This window comes from Cupressus sempervirens, chromosome 4, assembly GCF_028749045.1.
Source record: "Cupressus sempervirens isolate cs-2001-9-10 chromosome 4, ASM2874904v1, whole genome shotgun sequence".
Classification (NCBI taxonomy): Eukaryota; Viridiplantae; Streptophyta; class Pinopsida; order Cupressales; family Cupressaceae; genus Cupressus; species Cupressus sempervirens.
The window spans coordinates 319,679,440-319,693,280 of NC_143121.1; the positions used below are offsets into that span (position 1 = coordinate 319,679,440).

General features: G+C 34.1%; 1 protein-coding gene across 2 annotated transcripts in view; it reads right to left on the reverse strand.

Annotated features, from left to right (window-relative positions):
* LOC149561315 (uncharacterized) overlaps positions 1–13,841 on the reverse strand; it is a 126,444-nt gene that overhangs the window by 71,621 nt on the left and 40,982 nt on the right. For both annotated transcript variants that reach the window (XM_089825081.1, XM_089825082.1), the window contains exon 2: positions 7,278–7,415. In XM_089825081.1, the coding sequence (XP_089681207.1) occupies positions 7,278–7,415 (138 nt within the window). The remainder of the gene's footprint in view (positions 1–7,277; positions 7,416–13,841) is intronic.

Below are 13,841 nucleotides of genomic sequence, written 5' to 3' on the forward strand. Positions count from 1 at the left end.
GAAAGGAATTTGAAACTGGATGCAGAAAGAGATACAACCACACAATGAACAATGCACAAGATTTGACATGGAAAACTAAAATAGGAAAGATCACAATGAGAAACACTGCAAGGATCTACCGTTCTAATCCAGCCTCACAAATTATTCCAATTACAATGTTCAAGGGTACCAAACCTAAGGACTAAAGGAGTCACCAAAACCCTATCCAACTCTTCCTAATCCGAGTGCCCACACATTATCCTTGATGCACCAATCTTAAGGAGATTACAAATAAAACAATCCGCTACTGGTTTCAAATCAGAAATATTACACTTCATTGACACTAGCAATTGTAAATGAACTTGTAGACATAGACTACCTTCAAATATCCACAAATAAACTGTACATTATGAATTGAACAATCTTAGACTGCGAAGTTAGAAATCTGCAAAGTTTTTATGCTTCAGAATCTCATATATCTTGTTCTCACAAACTTAAAACACGCTTAATCAAAAGAAATATGATATACCATTTTTCACATGATCATCTTCATACTTCAAATAGCAATTTAGTACACACTTACAGCACTGTACCAATCTTCCATCATAGGTTTTGTTTCATTCTCTCAGTGTTACAAACATCATGTTTGTTTATATCCTAGTTCTCGCATATTATGCCAAAACCCCTCTGCTGAAGTCAGCTTTCAACTCACTTCTTTCACCAACCTATATTATATCATTTTCACAAACACATAAAATTCTCCTCTGTATGTCTCGGCTTATTGTGGTGTCTACACAAATATGATCAATCCATCCATCACCACACAAAGTTGATACAAAAATTCCATGTTTATAAAACCATTTGTCGACCCGATTATAACTTCTTATAACTAATCAGCTATAACTGATAACCAATCATCATTTTTAAGTAATACACAAAACATTGCTTTGAAGTAACAAATGCAACATCTTTTTGAAGCACAACCCGATACTCTCAACAACAAATCAACATGCCAATCTCCATCAAGAACACGATGGCAGAATGAGAAAGTATATATAATGTGCGACTGGTGCTAACAAAAAGAAAAACCCCAAACTAAATAGTGAGCCTCTGTTCTTAGATCTTGACTTCTCGTGTACGGGGATGAAATCTATGGTAAAGATAGAGAACAACTCCTACAAAATCATCCAATTCTGATATGCTGAGGATTAGTATTTTCTTGTAATATCTCCTCTTCATTACATTGGCATCAAATCTTTCAAACAGGATCTGTAATACTTCTAGAATGTTTATATCTGTTCATTGCATTACCTCAACATGTTGTGCCATCTCTGAAAATTGTCAAACACACCATACATATCGTGCCATCTCTGAAATGTGTCCAACACTCCACATGATTATTATAATCATTCACAATATATCAACAAATGGGTTCCCATATTGACATCACATGCACTCTCATGTATCATAAAAATGTCGAAGTATACTTTTGGACCAAGCTTTAATATCAAATTGATGGACTTTTCTTTCTCTAGAAACACTCCAAAGTTGTGTCCCTGCTTTCCGTTGTCTCATGTCCCAGTGACTCGATACTTTGCTACATTGTCGGCTTCTCTGTAGCAAATATAGATATTTATCGTCAAATCATTAACATTCCTTCAAATATCTTATTTCTCCATGTGGCTTCAGCCTTATCAAAACCAAAATAAAATTTTAATATTTGGTTCAGAGTCCAGACATGAGAAATATTATTCATACCATAAAGAAACTCAAATATTAATTTGCTCAACCTATCTTCATGGCAATTTGAGGTGTGTGGAAATTGTACTTGTATCTATAACACAACACCTCAATAAGTCTTTACATCCATGGTTAGCCAAATCAGATACTCAAACAAATATGCAAAAACCATGTGAAAGCGACCAATCGCCTTCTAGTCAATAGGAGTATATAGCTCTTAGATTCTGAAGCTTTTTCTATGACTAGACGCTATTGAAACGAAGGATTTAGTATGAATGTGAATCTAAACTATTTTTTGAATTTTTGTATGCAAAAATGTATGAAAATAGATGGTTGAAAATATGATGCAAATAATCTATATGAACTAAGCAAAAGCGATGATCTTAATAAAAGTGATGCATTTTCATCAATTTTAGAATTAATTGATTTTTGAGGATTATTGCAATATAAGGATTTTATGCAATTCGATACTCGGATCAGATTAGGTGATAGAAATAGATTGCCTTTTGTTTTGGGACTTTTAATGATTTTTTATCAATAATTGAGATTAGGGGCATCTGTTTGATTATACCATTTTTAGGTGATTACAAGTACTTGCAGTTGTTATACCATGGGAAAAAGAACATAGTAATGCAGATTAATGTTTAACACGAATTTGGGCTTATTTGTTGTCAGCAATGGTGTGTGTCTGTGTGTGTGTGTGTGTGTGTGTGTGTGTGTGTGTGTGTATATATTACGTTCCCCGGGGACACGTACCCGGCCTAAAAACAAGAGTTTCGGAAACAAGGACGTCCCGAGGATGGGGGGACAACTATGGGACGTCCCCAAAACTCACGGACAACTAAGAATAAAAAGGGGGGTGGCTGGCTGTCCTCAGTACGGAAAGGGGATGCCTAGACGTCCTTCAACCGTACTAGGTACGGCCAGCCATCCCCAAATGTTTTTTTATTTTAATTTTTTAATTTAAAAAAAATTTAAAAATTAAAAAATAAATATTAAAAAATAATTTCAAGGCTCCTTACTAGGTAGCCGAGGTGGGCCCCACCCCTCCAAATGTGGTAGAGGCAGAATAGGAGCAGTAGTCTGCTTCATTTTTCTATGTTATGTTTTTTAAGTTAAACGTGAACATGATTATGATACATTGATACTTATTACTTATGGCGGCCCTCTAGCCTTTGGACGTATAGCTTTAGGCATATTTAAATTTAGATTTTCAGATTTATCATGTTTATCATTATGATATTGTTAACTGATATTGATATGCATTTTGACAATTGCATACTAAAATCGGATATTATTTCCTAGATGGCATTCAAATGTTGTATGTTATGGTTCTATAATGTTTAAATGACGTGTTTTGTGCTTAATTTCGTATGAATGACATGTATATTTGCAAATTTCATATGTATATTTTAAAATTTTCCTATATATATATATATATATATATATATATCATATTCCACAATGTCTGAGCTGGATTTTAATATACCAGAAATACTTGTAATCAGGGAAATCTCATCTGCTGTTTATTGCATTATATCATGTGTAACTAAATCATTCATCAATTCAAGCTTTGTGGCGCACTATCATGATGAGCACATAACGTATCGTAATCAACACTTTGCTAAAACCATACCCAGACCAGAAACATACAAACTCTTTTATGACATGCCTGGGTTTACAAATCAGTGAGAATCAACAAAATTGGCTTTAAAGTTTGGTCAGGTTACTACAAGACATTTTGGAAGCTATTTCTTGTGCAAGTTCTGATTAAGGTTTGAGTACTCATGTTGATTTTGGTGACGCAATACAAGTTTTAAGTCCTCAAATCCTTAGGTGTACAGTTCGGGATAACTACTGTTAATTTGAGCCATACTTCATGTGCTAAACCATTTCAAGGTAATGCTATGCTGCCCTTCAATTTTAAAAAAATTGTTGATTGGGATTTCATATGTTTTCATCCATTCTTATATTATTTTTCCTAGTACACGGTGACTCCATACTGCTCTATATATTGCTCATTCATAAAATTGTGTGCAGGGTACACAATGGACTAGCAAGGTTGTCCTTTCTACAGTGAATGGTTTATCTAATCTCAAGTGACAAAATTCCTTAACTTAGGCTCCCTGAAAAGTGGTAAAATTCTGAATTTAACATTAGATCGCCCATTTATTGAGACTTGTGCCAGTTTATATCCATCCATACCAGCTGGGAAGTGGTAAATCCTCACCTAAGGTTGTCGCTTTAGTCCTTGTTGGTCCAAACTTATCTCTCTTACACCAAACATCAAACTATTGCCAGTTGCACCTAGTTATGTAGAATTTTACAAGAGATTTCTGCCAAAGCTTTAGCTGTACTAGACTATCAGGATCATTTATCTCGAACTAACCAATTGTCCTCAACATACTATTCTAGAAATGCACTAATGGTATCCTAGCACTTTGATTTCACATGTTATGATGGATACTAAACATTATAGAGTTGATGTTGTTGATCTAGGTTATGAAATTGTATAAAATGTCATTAACAATGATTTCTTTGCAATACTGGACAATTTACCGCCATTATTATATATTATATTATTGAAGATACTAGATGCTTCTGTGTCACATCCCATTTTAATTGTAAGAAGGTCCTAGTTGGTTCACCTCTAGACACATTGCATGTCATTATCGGCCAACTTGGCATTGAGTTGATTATCAATTTTGGTATTGATCGGATTTGCATGCAATCAACCATTTTGATGTTATCGAATCTGTCAATGGCTCTTGCATCTATACAGCTATTACAAATTGATCAAGCTGTCAATATCTTTCATGTAATTCCTCTATCCTCCTAATATCTGTTTGCTTCCACCTTACCAACTTTGGAAACTAGGTGATTACATGATTTGGACATTATGCCCTAAGAGGGTTATTACATCAAGAAAACTTGCACATTGCAACAGTATCTAATCAGTCAATTCTTCCTCTAAAAGCTTGAGTAATCAAACTATTCTTGTCATAAAAAAAAAAAATTAAAAGCATTGTTTTCAAAATGGCAAACAAAGGGAGAAGCTTAGATAAAGACTCATATCTATACAACTTACACATGCTCTTGGACCTTTATATGCCAATGCAAGCAAGCAGACTTAGGATGTAATGCTCCTGTCTATGAAATTGGAACATATCAGCATTTCGGAGAAAGGCAGTGAGTTGAGTTATGACAATCAGAAATAACTCACTTGACTGAAATCCCCAGTATGTGTAGTAAAGGATAAGTTCAGCTACAATAGCACCTTACAAATGACCTTTCACATGCTTGTGCATGAACATTAGATAACATAAATTATTACATAGATATATCATTAACATGAAAGTGCAACCTTAATCAAACCTATACAAAATCCTCTAAATTAGGTTTGTACAAATAGCCATCACCCAAACTGTCATCAATAGGAACCATTGTCATCTGCAACTCGCTAAATTGCAGAGCCAACTAATTTGACATTGATTGTGTTACAAATGAATCAATAGTCTTAAGAAGGCCCTTCCCAAATTGGCAATAACAAAAAAAACATTGGGATCAATACATGGACATCCAAGTCAACGGTAAATATTTGATAAATCTTACGACACAATCATAAAAGCTTCAAAGATCAACAAGAATAACCTACTTTATCAGATCACAGTAAAAGTCAACAATACCAAGGGTAAAAGAAGCATTTTGATTGAGCACCATTTACACTTCTAAGACCAAGACTGTATTAAGAAGGATTTCTTGAAATCTGCCATTACAGATGAGCTTCCCTATACAAATGCAGGATGAAAAGAGAAAACAAACATAATCTTCCAGATTTGTCATTACATTAATATTGCAACCTACCCAATCTACAGGAGTCAAGGATTACCAAGAATCCTACAAAGTAGTCAAGATGAGGATCATATTAATGGTTATCACCAAAACAATTGTTGTCAAGCAACATTCATTGTTCACAAACTTAGCTACCCATCAGGATGGACTCACTAATCTATGGCTACGATTAGTTTATCATCATTGTGTTGCCCATAGAGGAATAAGCATAAGGTATCTTTTGTATAAACAGTACATTGGGGCTGATACATGGGTGTAGAGGTCAAGAAACAGCTTCCATTATGTGATGTGAATATCAGGATTTAACTGTGTGATTTTGAGTCAAACTCGATGACCCATGTTTCATGAGTAGTGATTCAACATGAATCCATCTCTCATGAGAATAAATGGAACACTTAGCACTCATTGGATCTAGGTGATGCTCACAGGGGTGAAGCACCGGGACTTCCCGGGAGGTCACCCATCCCAGTACTACTCCAGCCTGAGCGCGCTTAACTACGGAGTTTCCTCCACAGTTAAACCCAAAGCTTGCAACCCCATTTGCAAAACCTTCACCAAGTGTTGTGCCTTATGAACCATTCATTAGAAAGCCCCTTAAGCTCATCACAATTTGACTAGCTGTGGAAATCATCTCCTACTATCAATTGATGAGCTTAAGGGGCTTTCTAATGAATGGTTCATAAGGCACAACACTTGGTGAAGGTTTTGCAAATGGGGTTGCAAGCTTTGGGTTTAACTGTGGAGGAAACTCCGTAGTTAAGCGCGCTCAGGCTGGAGTAGTACTGGGATGGGTGACCTCCCGGGAAGTCCCGGTGCTTCACCCCTGTGAGCATCACCTAGATCCAATGAGTGCTAAGTGTTCCATTTATTCTCATGAGAGATGGATTCATGTTGAATCACTACTCATGAAACATGGGTCATCGAGTTTGACTCAAAATCACACAGTTAAATCCTGATATTCACATCACAATTTGACCAGCTGTGAAAATCATCTCCTACTTATCAAGCTTCCATTATACTTGCAGCATAGTCATTAGAGCTCCCAAAATCGAGAGTGACAAACAACCTTTATGGAGCTTCCATGAGGACCCGTGACCAACAATGAAAGAAAGTTCTTGTGAGGACACCATATATATTCATATGACCAAGAATCTCAGCTTCCCATAATGTGATATTTTAAGGATTAAAAATTACTTTATGCCAGACTGTACACCAATATTTCCTTTCATCAAAAAATGAGTTAAGGTTGATTCACAAGCATTCACTCCCTAGGATTGACTAGGTAATGTTTGAACTCTTAAAGAAAAAAGTGGTATATAATGACATTTCATTTTCATCTTTTGACTGTAGCACTAAGTAATACTCATATCTTATTTTGTGTACTCCTAAGATGGTCACTCATCACAAGGATTTCTCTTGGCTTTTTAGTAATCATGGCTCAAATTGAGCAATCCAAAGAGGGATTTGCTTAACAGACTATGAAGATATTAGAGTTTTAGGCTGTTGCTTTCCAAAACAAAACAATAGCAAAAAACCCATTCACTATTTTTACAGAAGGCTGCACTTATGCACATGCATTATAACTTGTTAAACAGAAATATGGTATGATTGCTTAAAAAATCTTACCAGACATGTGAGGGAGATGCAATTATTTTATATTAAAGCTTGTTGAACATAGATACACTGCTAAGACCACAAATTCTCACCAGTGGAATGACAAAGACGTTGCATTGAGTCCTGCAGTTTTGAATTTAGCTGGGACTGCAATCTTGATGCATTGCTGTAGTGGGAAGACCAGAGATTTGTAAGTTTTGTCTTTGTCAAATTCTGATAGTTTCCTACAACTTCATCCATGTACACAACTTAGTATATCTATATTGTAAGAACATAATCAAACATCTGTACAGAAACAAAAAGCAGTCATCGACATATAATGCAATATGGCCCCAGATAATGTTCTACATAATGTTCTACCAAGCAACATTCTTCACAACGTTAGACTTGGATCTCAAATTGTATGTCAGTCTTCTTTCTTATGTTTCAAATTTAGTCTAAGATCAAAACTGTCCACAGATCAAAACGTTCCCAGTTTTCTGATCAAATTAAATTAGCATACTATATGTACAACATGAGCAACAATCACTTAGGAAAATCATTAACTATTATCATTGCAAAACTTATTGACATAATTTTAAGAAAACAAAAAACACTACAAGATCTTCTATCTAATTATAGCAATCAACTCGTCGTTGAAATGTATATTCTAGCAAACATAGTCCATAAAATGACCTCATACAATAAGATATGATAGTAGAATTCCATTCACACAACATTGATATGGTATGGCAAAAGTATAAAAGGGATTCAACTATCCAGGTTTAGAACTGGAAAAACAGTAAAACTTGAATAACTAAAAAACATTATATTCATAAGAATGGAGCAAACTTTGAAATGGTTATTTCATGTCAAATATAGTGCATAAAGATTAGAAATAGACATAATACATTAAAAAACCCAGTCATAAAAGAACAAGTAGGACTTTCTTTTATCTAGAGGGGTTTATAATATGATTGGTCCAAAAAGAGCATGCAATTGCTTACATCATCACATCCCACTATTTTAGGGGCAACCTGTAATTGTAAATCAATGTTGTATTAAACATGGGATGAAAGCTCCTTGTATAGATTTACAAAGACAGTGTTTTTAAAATAAACAAGAGCTCTACGAGAGCTTGAGTTCCTGCCTTGTGCAAGGGTTAGAAGGTAGATAAATGCATTGATAATGTTGTATAGCACTAAATTAATAGTTAAGAGAAACACAAAGATAAGATTAACACCGTCTTTTTTAAGCAAAAATATTGTATTGTGTAAAAAAACAATATTAAGAGTGTATAAAGATTATATATTATTTTTTAATATAGTTCACTTCGTTTCTTATCCAAAATATTAAATAAAAGAAGTATGATGAAGTAGTCAATATATAATTGTTTATTTAGTTTTTATTTTGATGGTTTGAATTTAATAAATAATTTAATTCAATTTTTAAAAATATTCAAGTATAAAAAAATACGACAATGACAACAAAAATGCATTCATATTTTTTGGCGAAGGTATTTTTTACAATAATAATTTTTTATATTTTTAAAATTGAATTTAAAGACTAAAAATTATAATATATTATATTTTCCATTAAATGTATTTACAAATTCACATCATTTATAATTAACTTTTCATAATATAAACTTCTCTAATAAAAAATAATTATTATATTTGTTTAATTTCTTATAATTAACTTTAGTTTAAATTATAATAATTAAAAATGATTAATAGAAAAAATAATATTTTAATATAATGAATACCTAAAGTTTTTGTTATAAACCAACTATAAATCTTTCAAATGGTTTAACTAAATCTCATTATATTATCCCTCTCAACATTAACACTAGATATTACGTAGTTGGAAAAGATTATTATCAACACGAAGCTCAAGAAAGTGGACACATTGTAAAGCTTTTTAAAAAATATTAAATACAATCTAACAACTTTTAAGAATTTTTAAATCCTGAATTTTTCCGTTTTATTGATTCAGAAAATATGGTAAATGCCCAGGAAAATCGGATCGAACCAATCAAAAAATCAGAATTCCTACACCATAATTCATTTTTTAAATCGAACTTTAAAAAACTTTTGACATACATTTGGTTTTTGTAACGAAAATTAATCGTGGATGGACAAAGGGGGATCTATTGGGAACATTAGTTCCCTGCCTTATATAAGGCAGGGACTAACAATTGTGAACAAAAGATATAAATAGAAACTACCTAATAAACTAAAGACTAAGATGACTATTAAAGAAAAATAACAATATTCTAATACCCTCCCTTAATGGTCAGGCTAACTGCCCAAAAGAAGACTATACATGTCTTGTGGTCATAAATTCTTCAAAATATTTTGTTGTTGCTAAGACCCTCCCTAGATAATGACCAAGAGTAGCCAACATCTGTCTAGAAAAAATAGAGAAGGTTGCTCCTGTCTTCAGAATGTTCTACAACAAGAGACAAAAGCCTTCCACTAACTCTACCACTGACATGAGTCTGCCACTAGCCCTCCCAAAATTTGCAAAAATTGTAACTAGAAACAATCACAAAACGTCCAATGTGATGTTGGATAATAGAGTCGTTGCTCCCTATAGTTGGAGAAAACACCGAGAATGGTTGTCATGATTTTGAGGAAAAATCAGCAAGCCTTCTACATTTTTGCAAAAAGGGTGCACCGCCCCAAAAGAGACTGCAAAAAGTCACAACTTTTGAGGAAAAAATAGCTCAATCCAAGATTAGGAATCATCATTTTGATGGAAAAAAGGTAAAAAATCACAAAGGAATCCCACACAACTTTGTATATTATAGAGTCTAGAAATGATTTTTGAGGATAAAATTGGAAAACCAAACAGATAATTGGCACAACATCTGAGACATGAATCAGCATACAAACATTGTTTTTAAGAAAAAAATGGAAAAACCTTTCTAGAAACCAAAGAGCCCACCCTACCAAGAGCAAACCCTTAATTTTGAGGGAAAAGTTTGTAAACCCAAAATAAATAAAAATCAAGGGGCAAAATTATAAAAACTCACCCTTCCTTTGTAACTGACCTAGTAGCCTTTCTCTTCACTCTTTGGTAGGTAGAGGGGATGTTTGCAGATGGATCCTCTATCACCATTTTCATTGTACCAAATGTCCCTGTTCCTTTACTAGGTGTCTGTTGGGCTTGACTGGTAGACCTTCTTTGTGTTTTGACTGGTGTCTTCATCTCCTTTGTAGTACCTGCAACAATTTCTCCAAAGGTACCAAATCTTTTCTCATTCTTATCCATGGGTTTGGACAATAATAAGCCAGCATGAAGACTGGCCTCTTCTTCATTGACTCATAGCCCATAGGTGGAAGCTAATGGGTTCTAGGTTCAACAACCTGTAGAATATAGGAATCTGTATCCACTAGAAAACTGTATCATTTTTATATTTTTTCTACAATACTAGCAGGAATCCTTACATGAATATGCATGTTAGCTTGAAAATTCTCAAAGAATTCAGTCATGACATTACTGAAATTTTCACTTTATTCCTTTATTAGTTCACCTATTTGTGTAATTACAGGTGTGCTCTTTGACCATTCAACTTTTTCTTTGCCTGTGAAATAGTTTTGAGTATTAAAGAAAATACATACTAATAGAGCTCCATACTTCACTAATTGTTTGTTGTCTTTTTTTATTCTCTTCATGTTCTCCAGGATTTGTGTCCTCACCATTTGACATGGATCATAAACTTCATTGTTCTTTACAATCTTATAAGTGTTGTGTACTGCACCTATTGGTACAGCATTGGTTCTACTAGATTGATACACTCTGTATCCAATTGCTCTTGTATATGTTCTATAGTCATAGCTCGTCCATCACACTTAGATTTGGTTAGATCAATAAGCAAATGACTAGGTATTTTTCTAGCTGTGCATTCATTTCCTTGAGATCGAAATCATGTTACTCTATGGACAATTGTCTTTGACAACTTGTGTGGTTTGTCCAACCACATAAACTGGTCACATACTCTATTCAATACAATCCCAATCCAATTTGGATGAAACTCAGTGGGGATGTCTTCAACATAAGTTAAACCTTTTGCTTTTTTATGATTGTGCTCCTCCTTCAATACTGCATCTGTGCACAGGTTCTCATAATCACTTCTGACATTCTCAGCTCCCAATTCCTCAATCTTGTAGTAGATAAATGCTTGAATATCTTCCACTTGTAGAACTCCCAATGGTATCGCAGAAAATGCTTCATCCATGTCTACTTCAAATTTTCTGACCACCAGAGATGTGTATATTGGTCTCGATTCTTCCATGTTTCTAACCAAAGCCTTCATCTCAACATTCTTTGCCATTGTTTCAGATACAAACGGTATTCCAACAGTAATTAAATCTTACAACTTCATGAATGACCGATTAGGACTCACAATAAGCTCAATTACAATTTCCTTGGACGAATCTTAAAACCTTTCTTGCACAATCATTAGATAGTGTTCAGTTTTTCTATAGAGTAAACTAATGAAGGTAAAGGTGTGAAATGAATTACTTAATCACTATTTATCATCGAAAGATAGATGTTACCTCTAACAGTCAAACAATACCTTTCCTAATGCTAAGAATAGTGTCTTGTCACCAATTAATGAATACTTACTGGTTAGCTCTCTTCCAATGCATATGATTGATTACAAATGAATGCAACTTAATTTTTTAATTTCTTGACACGTGATTAGTCTAGCTTTTCACATTCCTTTGCAGAATTTGAAAACAACACAACTTTGCATAATACCTTGCAATCTCATTAATCCTTTCTTTATTGTGGGGACCGGTGGGTAAGTTTCATTTCTACATGCTCCCCATAAGCAAATGCTCTGCTTAGTTTGATGATGTGTTCACAGCACCTACTGACAGCGAAATTTCTACAAATGACTTTTCTTGCTCCTGTGTTTCTTCATCTTTATCCAAGTCTTTTTCATTTCATTTATGATATCATTAAGACTAGCAAGGTTCTTCATCTTACCTTTCTATGACTTGTTAAGAGATTGATTTCTGAACCTACAATCATTTGCAACATGACGAACCTTATTGCATTGAGAACATAACACTGGCCGATTATTTCTGGAATTATTTCGTTGTGCTCTATATTTGTTATTCTCTCTCAGGTGTCCTGATTTTCCACACGCTAGGCATGTGGGACTGAACTAGCGTTCCCTTCTATTAGTATTCACCAATAGAACTGGTGACTAGAAGTTTTAGATCTGCATTCCTTAGCTTTGTGTCCATACTTATTGCATTTGTATGGTAACCATGAAATTTACTATTACCGTCCTTACACTTAGACTTACACTCATAGGTAGCATGTCCATACTTAAGACAATTATAGCAACTACGTTCAAAAGTATTTCACTTACTAACAAGTTTGCTTCTACACACATTTGCGGTGTGACCAATCCTTTTCCAATTGAAGCAAGTGGGTTTGTCAATCCTAATATGATTATGGTTGTGTTTGGACTGTTCTAATGCTTCTTGTGTTTGGCTTTTGATGTTTCACCAATTATGTCTAGCTTCTAACCTTTGTATACAAGACCGATTGTATCATTGGGCTTTCTCTGGTTCTTCAATTGTTCATCCAGTTTTTGCAAGCTCTCATTGTATTGTTTCAGCTCCTGATTTGCCTCTTTCTCTATCTGCGGTTCTTTCTTTAATTTCTCATTTTCCTCTCTCAACCTTTGATTTTCAGTTTCACTCTCTTGATTCTCCATAGTCTCTGATTAAGATGTTCATGCATGATAACAATCACCTGTGATATACTAATACTTCTCATGCAGTGCATTTTCAGCATTCCTCTTGCCATCTTCTGCAAGTTTCCTAGCATTTTCAGTGGCTCTTTTACTTTTCATATCTTCACGCGTTCTGACTGACTGACTTTACAATTCCCTTTTTAAGTTTTTGACATTTTCTTTTAGCTTTTCATTTTTCTCCATCAGTTCCTCAATAGTTTTTTCAGATTCTTCTGACATAGCACCTATTGACAATTTCTCCACGTCTTCAATGTGGTCATGACTTTCATTTGGGCAACCCTTAGTGTGTATGGTCTGGGGTTCGATTCCATCTCCAGGTTTAACTGGTAAGAGTGGCTTGCACACGGTTGCTCTTCACCTATGGGGGACTAGTTTCACCCTAAGCTCGCATCAGCCGCTGGTTATCCCAATGACAAATCCAAAGAAGTTCAATTAAAAGAATTTTTGTAGAAATAAAAAGAAACTTGAAAGAAGAAATTTTTTAAAAATTCTTATTTTTGAGATAATATTTGTTTTCAATTCAATAGAATTACCAAAAGATAATTTTGAAGTTCATTTTAATATGAGTGGCAGTTTTAGTTATGGTGCCTCAACTCTCGTACTAATTTTTAACGCAAATGCCATGACAACTTCTCATCTATAATTACTAAAATTAATTTTAAAAAAATCTATATGTTTGATTCAAATAGAAATAGGGGAAGCACTTATCATACAATTAGAAACCAATGTGGTTGAGTCACAGAAAAACTCTTTAAGTGAGGAAAGTTTTGTACAAGTAAGTTCCTTGCATTGCAAGAGATTTCCTAAACTTCCTTGTAGTTCATAAATCACAATTTCCTAGACTTTCCTTGTAGCTCATGAATCATGTTAGCTTGCTCCTCAAGATCTTTCTCAT